Source organism: Cheilinus undulatus, linkage group 7, assembly GCF_018320785.1.
Source record: "Cheilinus undulatus linkage group 7, ASM1832078v1, whole genome shotgun sequence".
Lineage (NCBI taxonomy): Eukaryota > Metazoa > Chordata > Actinopteri > Labriformes > Labridae > Cheilinus > Cheilinus undulatus.
In genome coordinates, this window is record NC_054871.1 from 49,483,549 (window position 1) to 49,499,611 (window position 16,063).

General features: G+C 39.8%; 1 protein-coding gene across 2 annotated transcripts in view; it reads right to left on the bottom strand.

Moving 5' to 3' along the window:
• Positions 1 to 15,841, bottom strand: part of kdr (kinase insert domain receptor (a type III receptor tyrosine kinase)) — a 59,053-nt gene extending 43,212 nt beyond the window's left edge. The window contains exons 1-5 of one of the 2 annotated variants that reach the window (XM_041791794.1): positions 15,577 to 15,841; positions 9,538 to 9,631; positions 6,599 to 6,801; positions 3,961 to 4,082; positions 2,520 to 2,685 (exon numbers count right to left, since the gene is read on the bottom strand). In XM_041791794.1, the coding sequence (XP_041647728.1) occupies positions 2,520 to 2,685; positions 3,961 to 4,082; positions 6,599 to 6,801; positions 9,538 to 9,631; positions 15,577 to 15,643 (652 nt within the window). In that variant the 5' untranslated portion in view covers positions 15,644 to 15,841. Of the gene's footprint in view, positions 1 to 2,519; positions 2,689 to 3,960; positions 4,083 to 6,598; positions 6,802 to 9,537; positions 9,632 to 15,576 lie in introns of both variants that reach the window. The other variant, XM_041791793.1, reaches the window with a different exon arrangement.
• Positions 15,842 to 16,063: the final 222 nt, after the last annotated feature.

Here is a 16,063-nt window from a genome sequence, read left to right on the forward strand (position 1 = left end):
AAATGGCATAAACAGTGGTAAATGGAATTAAAAAGTGGCTGAAAAGGCTTTAAATTGGCAAAAATAGGTGGAAATCTGGTGAAATGGGAAGAAAATCAGCATAAACTGGCAAAATAGTGCTAACTGGGAAAAAAAATAGGCAAAATAGGCAGATACTGGCAAATTGGTCAAACTGGCAAAAATAGGCATATCAGAAGGTGAAATGTGGTTAAAATGGTAAACATTGGGCATAAAAAGTGGTAAAATGGGTTAATAGTGGCAATAATGGGTCGACAGAGGCAGCATTTGGCTTATGTGGCAAGAATTGGTTTAGAAGTGGCAAAAACAGATCAGAAAAAGTGGTGGAAAGGGTTTAAAATGGCAACAAATGTGTTAAAATTTGTGGGAAAAAAATATTGAAAACCGGTTAAAATTTGACAAAACTGGTGTAAAGTGGCAACAGTGAAATTCTAATAATATTCTTAGTTTTTTTAAGGGAATCTGGAGACCCCTCTTAGTGTCTCGCGACCCCAAAACGGATCCCAACCCCAAGGTTGAGAACCACTGGTTTTAGAGAAGAAAATGGACAATTTCAGCAGTTGCTTACTGTTGTAGCCTGGCTAGTAAAATAAAATTATCGGACTGTAGCTTTCGGTCACATCACATCAGAAGTTTCTGGACCATCTTAATTCCTTCTCATGTCATTAGGCTGGTTGGTAGACTTTGGCTTCCTGACCAGTACACCAACAGGGACTGTAGTGACATTGTACTCAAATAAAATACATAAATCTTAATATGGAGTTGTCCCGCCATCCCCATTACAGCCTCAACTCTTCTTGGGTTTTCTGGGGCCCAGCCAAATGTGGGGGACCATGGAGGTCAGGAAAATCAAGGTCAAATGTAAATTTAAGCTGTGATATCCTTATTTTATATTAAACTGAATAATGACCACTGATAAAAAAAATATTTTTTTATTGTTGTTCTTTTGTGCCGTAGTAATGAGCCTTCCTAAAAATATAAATACGTTTTCTTAAAAAAAGGAATTAAAATGGGTAAAGAATGTCAAAAATTGGTGGAAAAGGTGTTGAAACTGGATTTTGAAAGTAACAGACATGGGAAAAAAACAAAAAAAACCCAAAACAATATAAGTGGCACCAAAAAAAATAAATAAATAAAATAAAGCAAATAATGGCAAAAACTGGCATAACAAGTGGTTTTAACTGGTTTAAACTGGCAAAAATTGGTTTACTGAGGCAGAAAAATAGGCAGAAATTGGTTAAATGGGCAACTAGAAAAGCACTCAGAGAGCACAGACCTCCGCCATTAGCCCTGGCTCCCAACAGTGAAGAATCCTTTAAAAAAATTCCTGGATCCAGACGGTAATCTAGATCAGCCCTAAAATGTAATTCACTGATTACTCCCTCCCCGGTGGGGTGGAAACACGGTGAGGCGAAGTACTGGCTTCGCTAGGGGTGGACTGTCATGGCGAAAGCGCTGCCTGCTGGTGCCAACAGACGCACTGACAGTCTCACCCATGGTCTCATTGGACGACTAGAAGTCATAGCAGAGGGTGAATATTCTTCTATTCCCCCCAGCATTGTGAGTATTCTCGTTAAAATTTGCTGTCTTTCTCTCTGTTACGCTCAGACTCGTCTCCTCCAAGTGGCGTGTGTCTTTCAAACTCTATAAACTCCAAAACTTTGAATAGAAACACACCCAAAAATGCTGCTGGGATTGAAGTTACTCATGTCCGCCATCTCCTGGTGCAAAGTGGTAACAGCGCAGACCTCCGCCATTAGCCCTATCTCCCAATATTAAAGAATCCTTTTAAAAATTCCTGGATCCAGACGGTGATCTGGATCAGTCCCAAAATGTAATCAGTTCTCTCTTATGACATTTATGACATTTCCTGAAAATTTCACTAAAATCCGTCCATGACTTTTGCTTTATGTTGCTAACAAACTAACAAACAAACTAACTAACTAACGAACTAACTAACCGTGCAGATCACGTAACCTCCTTGGCGGAGGTAAAAATTGGTATAAAAACTAAAAAAATGTGGTTTAAATATGTAAAAATGGACGTAAAAAATGTTAACAGTGGCAATAATAGGTCAACAGGGGAAATAACAGGCAGAAAATGAAAAGAACTGGTTTAGAAGAGACAGAACTTGGCAGAAAAACAGCGGTGGAAAGGGTTTTAAATTGACAAAAATTAGCTTGAAGTTGCAAAAATGTGCTAAAATTGGAAAAGTTGGTGGGAAAATGATGAAAACAATTTAAAATTTGGCAGAACTGGTGTAAAGTGGCAAATGTATGATTCAAAAAATATTCTCAGGTTTTTTGAGGGATCTTGAGACCCCCTCTCAGTGTCTTGTGACCCCCAATGGGGTCCCGGCCCCAATGTTTAGAACCACTGTATTAGAACATTTGTTTTCCCTCTTTGATATCACACTTATCACCATCCTGTAATATAAAGCGTTGCCACTTTTCAACAGTTTTTCTTCGATTAATTTTCCTTAAGAGCCTTTTTCTTCTCACCAACAACGGCGAGGATGTAGAGAGGGGACTTAAATGTCTCATTTCCAATCTGGGTTTGGCAGAAGACGACGCCGGCGTAGCTGATCAGGTGACTGGGAACGGTGAATCCCGTCCGAGCGTCCCACAGAGAATCCTTCCCGTCTGGATGCAGCTCCTTATTTGGATACTTCTGACAGACACACACACATTTACTGATTTTGAACTCTGAATTAAAAACAACATCAACAGCAGCTAACGATGCACCAGCTCTGCGTCAGTTCAAATACAGCTAAGTTTGAACCCAAGTTTTTAGAATAATTAATCAACATGATCAAAATAATAACCCTCCTATTTAAACATGTCCCTCATCAGTGGCAGTCAGATCTGCAGTCACATCATAATCTCAGTTCTGTTTTCTTTGTGTCTACACAGCTTCTATGTCACTCCCCTAGTCGTCAGCTTTTATCCAATCTGCCATCTAGCCTGTATTATAATAAATCATGCTGCAGTTTGCTGTTTGTCTTAAAAATGACAGCACAATCATGATCCATTGTAAAGTGAAGCTGTGGTATATGCCTATCAAAGAAACAAATATCTTTTCAATTCATTTGTGTAGTAAGTAGCCCTCTTGAAAATGTAAATCCTTTTGTTAAAAACAGAATTAAAATATGTTAAAAATAGCTAAAATGGGATAATAATGGCAAAAATGGTGGGAAAGGTGGTGAAATGAGGTTTTAAAAGTAGCAGAAATGGGTTAGAAATGCCAAAAATTAGATAAAAGTAGCAAAAAAGGGGTTAAAGTAGCAAAAAAGGGCACATCAAGTGATGAAAGGGATTCAAAAGTGGTTGAAATGGCATTTAAGTGGCAAAAATAAGTGGAAATGTGGTGAAATGGGATGAAAGACTGATATAAACTGGTAAAAAGGGTTAGCTGAGGCAGAAAAAGTCAGAAACTGGACAAGATGTGCATATCAAACTGTGAAATGTGGCTTATAAAGTGGTAAAAGGGGTTAATTGAGGCAATAATGTGTCAACAGAGCCAACAATAGGCAGAGAGTGGCAAGATTTGGTTTAGAAGTGGCAAAAACAGGCAGAAAAAAAGTGGTGGAAAGGGTTTAAAATCAACAAAAATGAGTTGTAAGTTGCAAAAATGTATTAAAATTGGAAAAAATTGGTGGGAAAAAGTGATGAAAATGGGTTATAATTTGGCAAAATTGGTGTAAAGTGTTAACAGTGTAAATCAAAAATGTTCTTAGTTTTTTAAGGCATCTGAAGACCCTCTCAGTCTCTCGCGACCCCCAATGGGGTCCTAACCCTAACGTTGAGATCCGCTAGGTTAAGGCATAACCGATGCATAGCTGGTGCAAAAAGCTACAGAAAGTTTAACTCCTATGAGGCTGGATTATAATGCAGATTTCACAGAGGAAAGGACACAAAGGAAGCAGGAAGACGTCTCTCTTACAGCGTGTAGTGTGACGTTGAGATTCTCCACCGAGCCTCTGCAGGGGATCACCACCTTCACTCCTTCCTGGATGAACACAACCTCGTGTTCTTTCTCAGGCGGGACAAACGGAGTCTTATAATCTGGAATCAAAACAAACGCTCAAACATCACAATTCAACATCTGTTCAATTCAGATGTAAGACTAAAGGATTATGATTGCAGTGCCAACACTTTTTCTTTTTTCTGCAAATTTAACTGGATTATACTTCATTAAAACCATCAGCTAAAATAGTTAGAGCAGGGGTGTCAAACCCAATCGCAGCAGGGACCGGATTCTGGATTTAGGTCGAACCTGAGAGCCTAACTGGGTCAACTTTTAACCATTTTCACCAGTAATAAAATATGAAAAAAATGATGATGAATCATTTGAAATTCATCAAAAAGAAAAATGATAAGTTTAAAGGCTCAAATCTGAGATAAAAATTCCAACTTATTAGTTCAAAATATCAGAACACAATATTCAAAATAGAAAAATGTTTTTAAAGGGCAAATATAAGAGGAGAAAGTTAAGATCATACGTTTGAAAGGTCAAAACATGAGATCAAATTTGAAATCATAAGTTTAAAAATCAAAACATGACTTAAAATTTTAAATTGAGAGTCTGATAGGTCAAAAATAGGTGTTGAAAATGTCAAAATATGAGCTAGAATTCAAAATAGTGGCTTAAAAAGTTGAAAATACAACTTAAATATAAAATTGTGAGTCTAAAAGGTCAAAATATGGGATAAAAAGTAAAATTATTAATTTAAAAGGTTAATGTTAATTTGTTAATTTAAAATGTCAAAATATGAGAAAAAAATTAAGTTTGAAAGTCTAAATATGACTGAAAAATTTTAAATTGGGAATCTAACACCCCTGTGTTGGATTCTCTTCCTCTTCCCAGTAACATGTGATGTAATGACCAATAATTTTACTACTAAATACAGTAAGAAAAGACAAGTATAACCATACCAAACAACTGTTCCTCTACACAATTCTGGATCATCTACTTCTTTATATATATGAGCCCATTAGCCTGAACATCACCCCTGTTAGACCCTTTATTCCTTCTGGCTCCCTCTACTTTCATCTAAGGCCTTGTCCACACAGAGACCAAAACGATATATTGCCGTTTGGTTTTGGAAAAGTTTTCTGTAAAGACGGGATCATTTCAGGAAATATCCGCGTAAGCATGGAACCACTGAAACGACTGAAAACGCTGTAGTACATATGCCAAGGCTATGTGTGGCGCTGTAATGCTGCCATGGAAATGCACCAAAGCAGAAGAAGAATATTGCAGAAAACTAACACAAACTTCCTTCTAGTTGCCCTTCTGGTTGTTCTCCGTGTTGGTTTTAAGAACATATGGTGTATGTGTTTCGCTGTGGTAGTAAAGGAGCATTAGATTTTTCTGTAAAAGCCGTAACAAGCTCAGTAGCTTCTGCAGCACAAACACAACCGTGTAGTCCGCTGTTATTGTTTTGGCCGAACCCGTGCAGGCACCTTAAAGGGATACTTCAACATTTTGGCAAATTCACCCATTGCCATAATTCCCATAGTCTTAGTAATAGGTTCGTTACCTTTAGTTGTCAGTGCAAGCTGTTTATAGATCGGCGCTGCCGAGTTCGGACCTGCTGTGCCAACTCAATGTAAGCAGACGGTATTCCGGCTTTCCCTCATCAAACTCATCAAATACACAATCCAACAACTCCAAAATGCTCTCATGCACATTCACCACGGTTTGCCAACATGTTGAAGTATCCCTTTAAGGGAGCTACGCTGTGTGTGACGTAATCGTTTCAAGAAAAACGCAGATAGCAGTCCACACGGGGACGAAACGGTAGTCATTTACGGATTTATTCACTCTGGGACTTGTTTTCAAAAAGTATCATTTACAGTCACCCGAAACGCTGTTTCTGACATAAAACTTTTGCGTATACACCTGAATTCATTTCCGTGTGGACGCAGCCTAAGATAGCTAAGCCTCTCTAGGAGCCACTTGGAAAAAGTTTGCATCATTTGTTTTCATTGACCAAGTCCTAACATGGCAGCCTACACAGACTTGTTCTATGTATAAACTAACCATTATTATGGCAGTGTATCAGGGCCACTCTCAGAAAGAAAAGACATGTTCATTTCAAGAAAAAAAAGAAAATTAAAAAAAATTATAATTTTTATGATTTTTATGAGCGGTATATGTGCCTGAACCCTAGGTTTAGAATGTTTGAGGTTATAAGTCCCAAAAGCCAAAATCTGACCACTATTTTCATTTAAGAATTTTTTAACTCTGAAATTTTGATTTCTTTGTTGTAAATTCCTGACTTTTGAAACTCTGAAATTTTTTAAGTCTTTATAATCTCAAATATTTGGATGTTTTTGTCTTGTGGCTAATTTGCCCCCAATGATTCCTAACATTAGCAGCTTCACCGCTCACAAGAGCGCTGCAGAAAAGATTTTCAGGCTGTTTGAATGAGAGGATGGACAGTGAGTTCTGATATCAGGTCATCACTGCAGACAGATTGTTGATGCAGAGTATGGATGTGTACTAAGATGTAGTCACTTGAACTACTAACACTGGCCTTTACTCAAGCTAGTCCTCTTAGAAAAGTTCACTATACCGTTAACAAACACGTAAACCGATCCTGACGTCTTCCCATCCTCCACTCTCAGGTCTTTGTAGGAGCACTGGTACTGTCCCGTCTCATTGACGGTGGCGTTGGTGATCCGCAGCGTCGTGCAGAAGAGTCCTGATCCACTGCAGTCACTGGTGGAGAAGCGAGTGCTAATTGGAGGGGTCGTCCACCTCAGGAACTGCCTTCCTCTAAAAGAAAGAAAATCATAAATGTTGGTGAACCCTCATCAGAGAATGGTTAGAGTCATGTTTGATCCTTTACCTTCCAAAGAATGGCCCAGAGGATCAGCAATAGAAAGAACTAGAAAAGCACTCAGAGAGCACAGACCTCCACCATCAGCCCTATCTCCCAAGAGTGAAGAATCCTTTAAAAACATTCCTGGATCCAGACGGTGATCAAAATCACTCCCAGGATCTAATTAGCTGATTACTCCCTCCCCGGTGGGGTGGAGACACGGTGAGGCAACGCATTGGCTTCGCTACATGTGAAAGTCATGGCAGAGGGTGAATATTCCTCTGTTCCTCCCAGCATTGTGAGTATTCTCGCTACAATTCACTGTCGTTCTCTCTGTTACACTCCGACTCGTCGGGGTGTGTGTGTCTTTGAAACTCTATAACTAACTCCAAGACTTTGAATAAGTTACCCATGTCCGCCATCTCCTGGTGCAAAGTGGTAACAGCGCAGACCTCCGCCATTAGCCCAATCCCCCAATAGTACAGAATCCTTTAAAAAATTCCTGGATCCAGACGGTGCTCCGCATCAGTCCTAAAATCTAATCAGTTCTTCCTTATGCCATTTCTGACACTTCCTGAAAATGTCATGAAAATCCGTCCGTGACTTTTTGAGTTATGTTGCTAACAAATTAACAAACAAACTAACAAACTCACCCAATCACATAACTTCCTTGGGGGAGGTAAAAAAAAAGATATACAATGTATGGCTGTTTAATAATGCACAGGTGTCAAACTCAAGGTCCAGGGGCCAAACCTAGCCCGCAAGATTACATCATATTTTTGTTATAACTGGCCCATCAGTCTGAGGTCTGCAGATATCCTCAAGTGTAAAAATATGAGCTTATCCTTGATGATTTAAGACTTTTCTTTTTAGCTTTTTAAATGTCAAAATCATTTGTCAGCAGTGCTAAGTTTTTTAAAAAAATATTTTATTACTGGTGAAACAAGGTAAGGTAAGACAGTTTATGGTTAAAAAGGTGACCCTGTTAGGCCCTCAGGTTAGTCTGGAATCCAGAATCTGGCCCCTGCTGGGATTGAGTTTGACACCCCTGAAATAATGGGACTGTGCTGAGTCTAAAACTATGTGGCATCTTTAGTTTTTACTACTCACTGAAGTAAACATGTTTTCGTAAAATGATTATCTTAAAAGTTGACCCATGCATTAAAGGCCGGCTCAGAGGACACAAATTCAGCCAGATTTTAGCCCGACTGTAACGCCGCAGCTCATCATTAAAACTCAGGCCCGATTTTGAGCATCAGGAACAACAAACACTTTTGTAGTTGTCACAAAAATGACGCATCCAAGATGCACTGCCACGATTCAACAAGACTAGCTTGTCAGAAATGTTCTTACACCGTCGTGTGGTGACGTCAGCATACGATGAGTGGTCAGGATCACTCTGGTAGTGTGGCCAGTCCATCGGCCAACATAGGAACAAATTTTTGTTGTACAGTCTGACATGGTGTAGTCATGAACAACTACAAAAACTGTGCAGTCTGAACCGGCCTCAACTTGAAACTTTTGGTGAAACAGAACAAAACAGCAGCTGAATCTTTTCTTACATTTACTGAGGTGTATGACACTACATGTCACAGTTACGTGTGTGTGAATGGCACGAAAGATTGAGTGAAAGAAGAAAAGATGTACAAGATATTAAAGGTTCTTGTGCCCATGTACATCAAAATTTTCTGAAAACATTCAACAAATTAAACAAAACCTTCAAAAATGATCGATGGCTCAGTAGGGAGTGAAAGCAGAAATGGTCTCCACTGATAAAGAGAAAGTTCTGCAAATTTGGTCTTAAAATTTGACAAAAGTGTGTGCCAAAGTATTCTCCAAACTTCTGACTTCTGCTCAAAAGAGAAAAGCAAGAAAATTTGTGGAGACATTTTGGAACCAATCGAAGGAAACCCAATTCTACATGTAATCCTCCAAAATGATCCTGAGACAAAACGCCACTCACTGGAAAACATCATCATCACCAAGGATGAAGATGAATCAGCATTATTACAAACAGGTTCTAGAGAAACTGAGAGGAGAAGGTCTGAAGAAAGAGACTACAAGTGTAGAAAAGTGGTTTAATTTCTTCTTCAAGACAGATCAAACTGAGCTCTTAGTAAAGTAGTTTCTGGACCAAAGACAGACTACAGTGATGATCACCCTCTCTATTCTCCTGATCAAGCATCATGTGACTTTTTCCTAAGATCAAATCTGTGCTCAGAGGAACACGTTGAAGTCTGTGTCAGAAGTTAAGAACAGAACCTCAGAGGCTCTGAGACAGAAAAAGACCTACTGATCTGCCTTGACCTTGATTTGCTCCAAAATGTCTCCACATATTTGCCTGACTGCAGCGGTGTGTTGATGCAGAAGGGGAGGAGACTGGAGGGGAAATATACTGAAAAATGTTTACAGCATTATTCTCTTTTTTAATAGCCATACCTTACTTTGATAGCCCTCACTGTCACTTAGTTTCATCAGTGCAATTGTAACCTCTGAGTATTTAACATTCCAGAGTCTTTGTTGAACACCAACAACTACTTACACAATTTCACTCTATAATTAAGTCTGTTCCACAACTTAACCTCCCAAAATGAAGAATTTCTCTGGGTTTAACAACTCCAAAAATCTGCACAAACATTCCTTAGACACTGTAAATGAGAGTGGGTGAATCCAGTGAGGTGTGTCTGTACCTGCAGGTCAGCTCCAGGTTGTCAGATTTGTTCATCCTCTGGATGCCGTAGATGTTGAGTGTCGGAGGATCAGGCATAAACCGCAAATCGATGGCTGCAGGAATCAACAACACGAAAGGTTTCAAACAAACAGGCAATGAGATCAGCAGTGTGATAACCACTATCAACAAAACTGATACAAAAAGTCAAAGTAGGTGAATTTACATCATTTTAGGTTCAAAACATCTACTTTGTTTAATCTGTGTCACTCGTGAATTTGCGCCAATCAGAAACCCTTTAAGATACTCAACATAAATTGCCACAGGCTCAGCAAAAAGAAACATTTAGTAATGCTTTAGTGGAGAGGAAAAACTTCCTTTTACCAGCAGAAGCAGCCTCATGTTAAGCAGCCATGTGCTGAAGCTGTGCCTGGGTTTTTAAAGGAACCCAACATGATCAGAGAAATTTCACTTAATGGATAGATGTTTGTATCTTTTATATCAGTGATAATCAATGTATGAAGCTCTTTTGTGATAACTTGTAGCTTTTGGAAGACTTACTTGGAAAAATAATTCCCCCAGAAAACTTTTAAAGGTCACATATTTTACCCTTTTAAGACAAGTTTATATCGGTCTCAGAAGTCCCCGAAACATGCCTGTGAATGTTTTTGCAGAAAAGCACTCCAGTATTGGATTTTTGCATGTAAAAAAAAAAAACCTCAGTTGCAGCCCTTCTCAGAACGAGTTGTTTTCATGTCTGTTCCTTTAAATGTTACTGAGCTGTCTGACTCTGCCCCCTGACCTCTCCGAACCTGGGGGCGGGGCTAACTCACCACATGACATCATGAGGGGAAAATCTAAGAACGGCTTGGTTCAGCACACATTTTCTGAAAGGTGGAGAAAGGTGTGTGTGTGTGTGTGTGGATTTGTAAGATACGTGAGGGGATTGTGGACAGGCCTGGGGCACATATTTTTGTTGGAAAAGCCTGAAATGCTAAAGCATGCTTTTTTCTTTGAAAAGCCCAAACTGGAGGTGTTATCCTCACATTATGTACGTGTGGAAACAGAAAGCTTCATAAATAGTAGAGGTTTGGTAACTGAATTAAACGGGCGCATTTTAGCTCATTACCTTTAACAGATTTCAAACATATTCTACCAATGTGGATGTACATATTTGCTTCAACACGGTAAATATGGCTCTGTATTTATTATTTTCCTGTCTGTTTTGACTGATAACCGACTGTGGTGCAAGGAAAGCGTAGACACCTTAAATCTCAAATCTTACGTGCGTGAGACATGCGTATCAGCATGTGAGATGCAGCCCTCATGCAGGCTGCCAGTCCAAACGGCGGTTAAGGGATCGGAACGGCGACGAGTGCCCTGGCCATGTGACGTCATGCTACCACTGCAGACCAAAACATGAGTGCCTCCCGGTGAGTTTACTAGGCCAAATTTATTAAGTTTTAGTGCAATATACGTATGAAAGATGCAAATATATATCCAATAAGGTGGATTTGTCTGTAGGGTGTCTTTTAAAGGGATTGAGGTAGATGAAGAAGAGGAGAAGAGGGAGCTGTAGGAGAACAACTGAGCAAGAACAGTAATATAAATGTGTGGCTTTCTTGGCCTTAATCCATCCGAAAAGATGTATTTTCTTGGATGCAGCTATACTTTAACTAATGATGGTAACAGAATGTTAAGACTTAGCAGTAGCAGCCATATTTTAATATTAGCATTAGCAGCTAATTTGATGATGAAAAGGAGAGGACTGCAGTAATTATAGCAGTTAAAGCATAGCTGCTCCATTCACATCTCCATATCTTTCTTAGAGGTCTAAATTCATAAAAATCTAAATACAGAATTGTAAAGCTTGTGCACAAGATAGGACTACAGTAGTAGTAAATAAAAACCTTGACGTTGCCTTGCAGGATGCTAATGCTAATTATTCTTATGCCCACTGCTAAGAGGTCATGCATTTAATTTTTTTCGTGGTTGATCCCCAGAACACTTAACCTGCCACGTCAGATGGATGTGTTTCACACATCTATCTGGGAAAGCTTCAATAGGAAGCGTTTGAGAAAAGGTAGAGGCTTTGAAAAAAACACAGAGTATGATTGGGTGAGTGTTCTGTCTGTCGAATCTTTATGGGCCAGTCAGAGCAACAAAACACGTGACGTAGCCACTATCAAGTTGCACGTGCGCGACTACAGACATGTAAGTACTCTACTTTTTTAGGTTTTGAAAAGAAAACAACTCACTGCTGTTCTTTGTTCTTCTTTTAACAAAGAAATGTCATCAAGTTCTGATAAAACTGGCGCTTTAGCAGCATGCACGCTAATCTCTTCCTCCAAAACTGCACCAGCTCTTGCTGCTGCTTGTTCAAGTCACGACTCTGCTGCGCCTGAAAGTACTGCCCCTCATCGCTGATTGGTCCTGTCACTTTCTAACCGGGCCCAAACGGTTCAGATGGGAGCTTTGCAAGATGGAGTTGCCAGTGAAAAACAAGAAAACAGGTGTATCCGTTTGCTTTGCAAGGTTACAGAACACTAATGTAAATGGTGAAATCTTATTTCAACACCATCCAAAAGTAAATTTGCTTGTCCTGTTTGCAGATATTTTTACTTAACCCTTTACCTACTGAGCCGGTGCCGGCGCTGTGTTTTATACACTGCCTGGCCAAAAAAAAAAAGTCGCCACCAAAAAAAGGTCACACACTCTTAATATTTCGTTGGACCGCCTTTAGCTTTGATTACAGCACACATTCACTGTGGCATTGTTTCGATAAGCTTCTGCAATGTCACAAGATTTATTTCTATCCAGTGTTGCATTACTTTTTCACCAAGATCTTGTACTGATGATGGGAGAGTCAGACCACTGCGCAGAGCCTTCTCCAGCACATCCCAAAGAAGTGAGGTTAAGGTCTGGACTCTGTGGTGGCCGATCCATGTGTGAAAATTATGTCTCATGCTCCCTGAACCATTCTTTCACAGTTTGAATCCTGGTGTTGTCATCTTGGAATTTGCCCGTGCCATTAAGGAAGAAAAAATCCATTGGTGGAATAACCTGGTCATTCAGTATATTCAGGTAGTCAGCTGACCTCATTCTTTGGGCACATAATGTTGCTGAACCTAGACCTGACCAACTGCAGCCACCCCCCAGTTAAATCCAGGTGGCGACTTTTTTTTTTTTTTTGGCCTGGCAGTGTATGTCCGGAGTATTATTACTAGAGGTGTGACAAGATCTCGTGCAACGAGATCTCACGAGATCAAAACGCCATGAGATTTCTCATCACTGAAAAATCAATCTCGCAAGATCAATATTGCGCAGACACTTGGAGCAGCAGCTCTCCTTACAGAAAACAAAACCAAACTGGAAGTTACAAAAGATCATAAACATGCCCTGGCCCCTGGACGCTGTAAAACTGTTGGTGAGAGAGCAAAGTGAGGAAACAGAGCTGATCCAGTATCCATTAAGATGACCGCTCCAACCACCCCCTCGCGTACGCTACTTGGGCTGTACATGATCCACCTATGCATCATCATAACGGTGTGAATTGATGAAATGCTGCTGGTGAAAGCCTGTGCAGTCTCCATGAGGAGAATACGGCATTTATTTAGTTCATGTATGCACGCACACTCGCTCATAGTGCCGCTATTTTTTATTTTATTTATTTATTTATTTTTTTTAAGATTTATTTTTTGGGCATTTTTGTGCCTTTATTAGATAGAGGAGGACAGTGGATAGAGTTGGAAAGGGGGTCAAGAGTGGGGGAGAGACATGTGGTAAAGGGCCTCAGGCCAGACTCGAAACCCAGGCCACCCGCATACATGGGGAGCGCCTTTAACCACTAGGCCACCTGCTCCCCAGTAGTGCCGCTATTTGTGACTTTGTAACTTTGAATCGCTGCTTCTTCATGTCCCCTTCTCATCTCACCGTCTGTCAGTCACACATCCATCAGCTGTTGGCTGTGTATATCATCGGTCAGAAGCTTAACATGAGTAGCGTAACGGGTCTGCATACTGCGGTGGAAAACTTAGCTAAACTTACTCCGTTAGAGAGCCATAGAGTCCACTGTTAGCTCCAAAAAGCGAAGTTAAAGCTTCAGTTAAATGCACGCTGTTTGTTGTATGACAGCAGACAGAGACACACTCACTCACCAACGCACACACATTAACACACACGCTCATCTGTGCGTCATGTCCAACACTGTTAAAGCTCATACGAGAAAAAAGACTACAACACGATAAAATAATCTGTTTCTTTAAATTACAACGTGTTATTGATTAAAAGATTTATTTTGAGTGTTTTAAATATGGATGTCCTTAAAAAGAATGAAAAATAGTTTGATTTTACTGATGCAGCTCTTTATATTCCAGTCTGTTGTAAACAGTGCTTAAAGTACTGTTAAAATAGTCTAAATTCTTTTATTATATACATTTAAGTAAAATATTAAAAATAGTTATTGTAATTGTAGCGATGAGTACATAGTTTAGTAAATTAAAGATTTTGTAGACTGTTAAAATGTAAGGTTTGATTCGATGAGCATTAAAATGTACAGTTTGAGTCAAAGTTAGTCAAAACATGCTCTTTTGGAAGCATTGATAGCCTCTTCAGTACTTAATTCAAACATTTTTGAGAAGACCTGAAGATGTAAATATGATTTTCAGTTGTATAAAGGACATATTATCCACCCATGTATTTTTTTTCCAAGATTAAAAAAAAGTGTAAAATCTCGTCTCATCTCGTGGGCCCAAATCTTGTCTTGTCTTGTGAGATAAGTGTCTCATCACACCCCTAATTATTACTGTAACTCTGTCAAAGTTTGTCCAATTAGAAAAATGTCAACGGTGTTGGAAAGCTGAGAATTGTGGGCGTGCACACATATATGGTTCATTACAGTACTTGCAACCATATGACGTAGGCATTCATAGAAAAACACCAAAGTATCGCAAGACCGCTACACGGTCTTGGTAAAGGGTTAACATGAACGATGTAAGCCTTATTTTGGAGCTTTAATGGATGAAACAACACGTGTGTATGTACTTGTCAAATAAATATGACTTACTGTAAGTGTAACTTACATTTTTAACTCAAAATTTGACAAACACCCCAGCTTTAATGTGAGTTTTTGCAGTGATGTAGGAAATTCATGGATGCTAAATCAGGTCAGAAGTGTGCGGCACAACTTGAAGGACAACACAGGACAAACAAAAGATCTGTTTTGTAACCACCTCCCCGGCCATTTTTCCCCTTGCTGCAGAAAATGGCGGCGTTCTGTCAAAACAGGAAGCTCGGAAAAATGGGCTGGGTCAGATTGAATGGCCCGGCACTGTGCGGCCTAGGTGGGGTTCCTGTTTCTGAGGATACACACAGCCCCACCACCTCCCTGAGAGGCCCTAAAGCTCAGACTCCATTGTATGGAAAAACACATTAGGCCAACCAAATCAGAGAAATACGTCTAAATTCAACTCACTGACCTCAGAACACCAAAATAGCTTCTGTTTATCCAAAAAAAGTCTGTGTGGAGGACCCAAGGCCCAAACAACAAGAAACAAACCCCTGAAAGAGCCTCATAATGTCTTCATATCAAGCATATTACAGCAATATAGCACGCACTGACAAACCAAACAATGAATCCATGCGTGATAAAATGACATTCAGTAATGGCATTGTAAATATTTTGTTCATTAGTTAGGTAAATTGCTCAGGACCTCTTATTGGTGTTGGCCTGAGGCCTCCAGATCACTAAAACAGCCCCTATAATAATGACCAGTTTCAGCCTTTGTCTGACCATCACACATGTCCCAACTGTCCTTCTCATCAAACACATTCATGGACACAGAATTTAGCCGACACACTAATTTTCCTAAACCCAGTGGGTAGAAAATTTCCACCTTTCTAAAGCCACAAACATGAAAAAGCAAAACCTAGTTGTTTATTACATTTTAGAATAAAATGCAGAGACATTTTAAAAGGTTTTCATGAGCTTCAAAGCTCAATAACATGACTTACTGAATCATTCCTCAAAAGAAGAGTTCAAAATGAAGATTTTTTCCCTTACCAGCCACACAACTGATTTCCAGAATAAACCCCAACAGTGGAAGGATGGAGACTGCTGGAGCCATCATCCAACAGAAGACATGGACAGAGTCCTCGTTAACATCCAATAAAGACAAAAAAATAAATAAAGCTTCAGTAACAGGATAGTAATCCTAATGGAGCAGTTTTAATCCTTGGACTTCTGGTGTTTCATATCCCACTGCTGAAAAAAGTTTGAGAGAGTCATGAAGACCCGCAGCAGAGAGGACGGTGGCCAGCGGGTGGTAAAGTGCAGCTCTGACTGAGTCTCTCTGATGAGGATGGAGACACTTGAGCCAAACAGGGAGGAGCAACACACACGGGCTGACACACACACACACACACACACACACCCCGACATTATAGGAGGGAAAGTTTACTCTGTGGCAATTTAATGAGTCTGGCTACCTTTAAATGAAGTCAGAATTATTTGAAATATTCGGGTAAATCCACGAGGAGGAGTAGAAAGT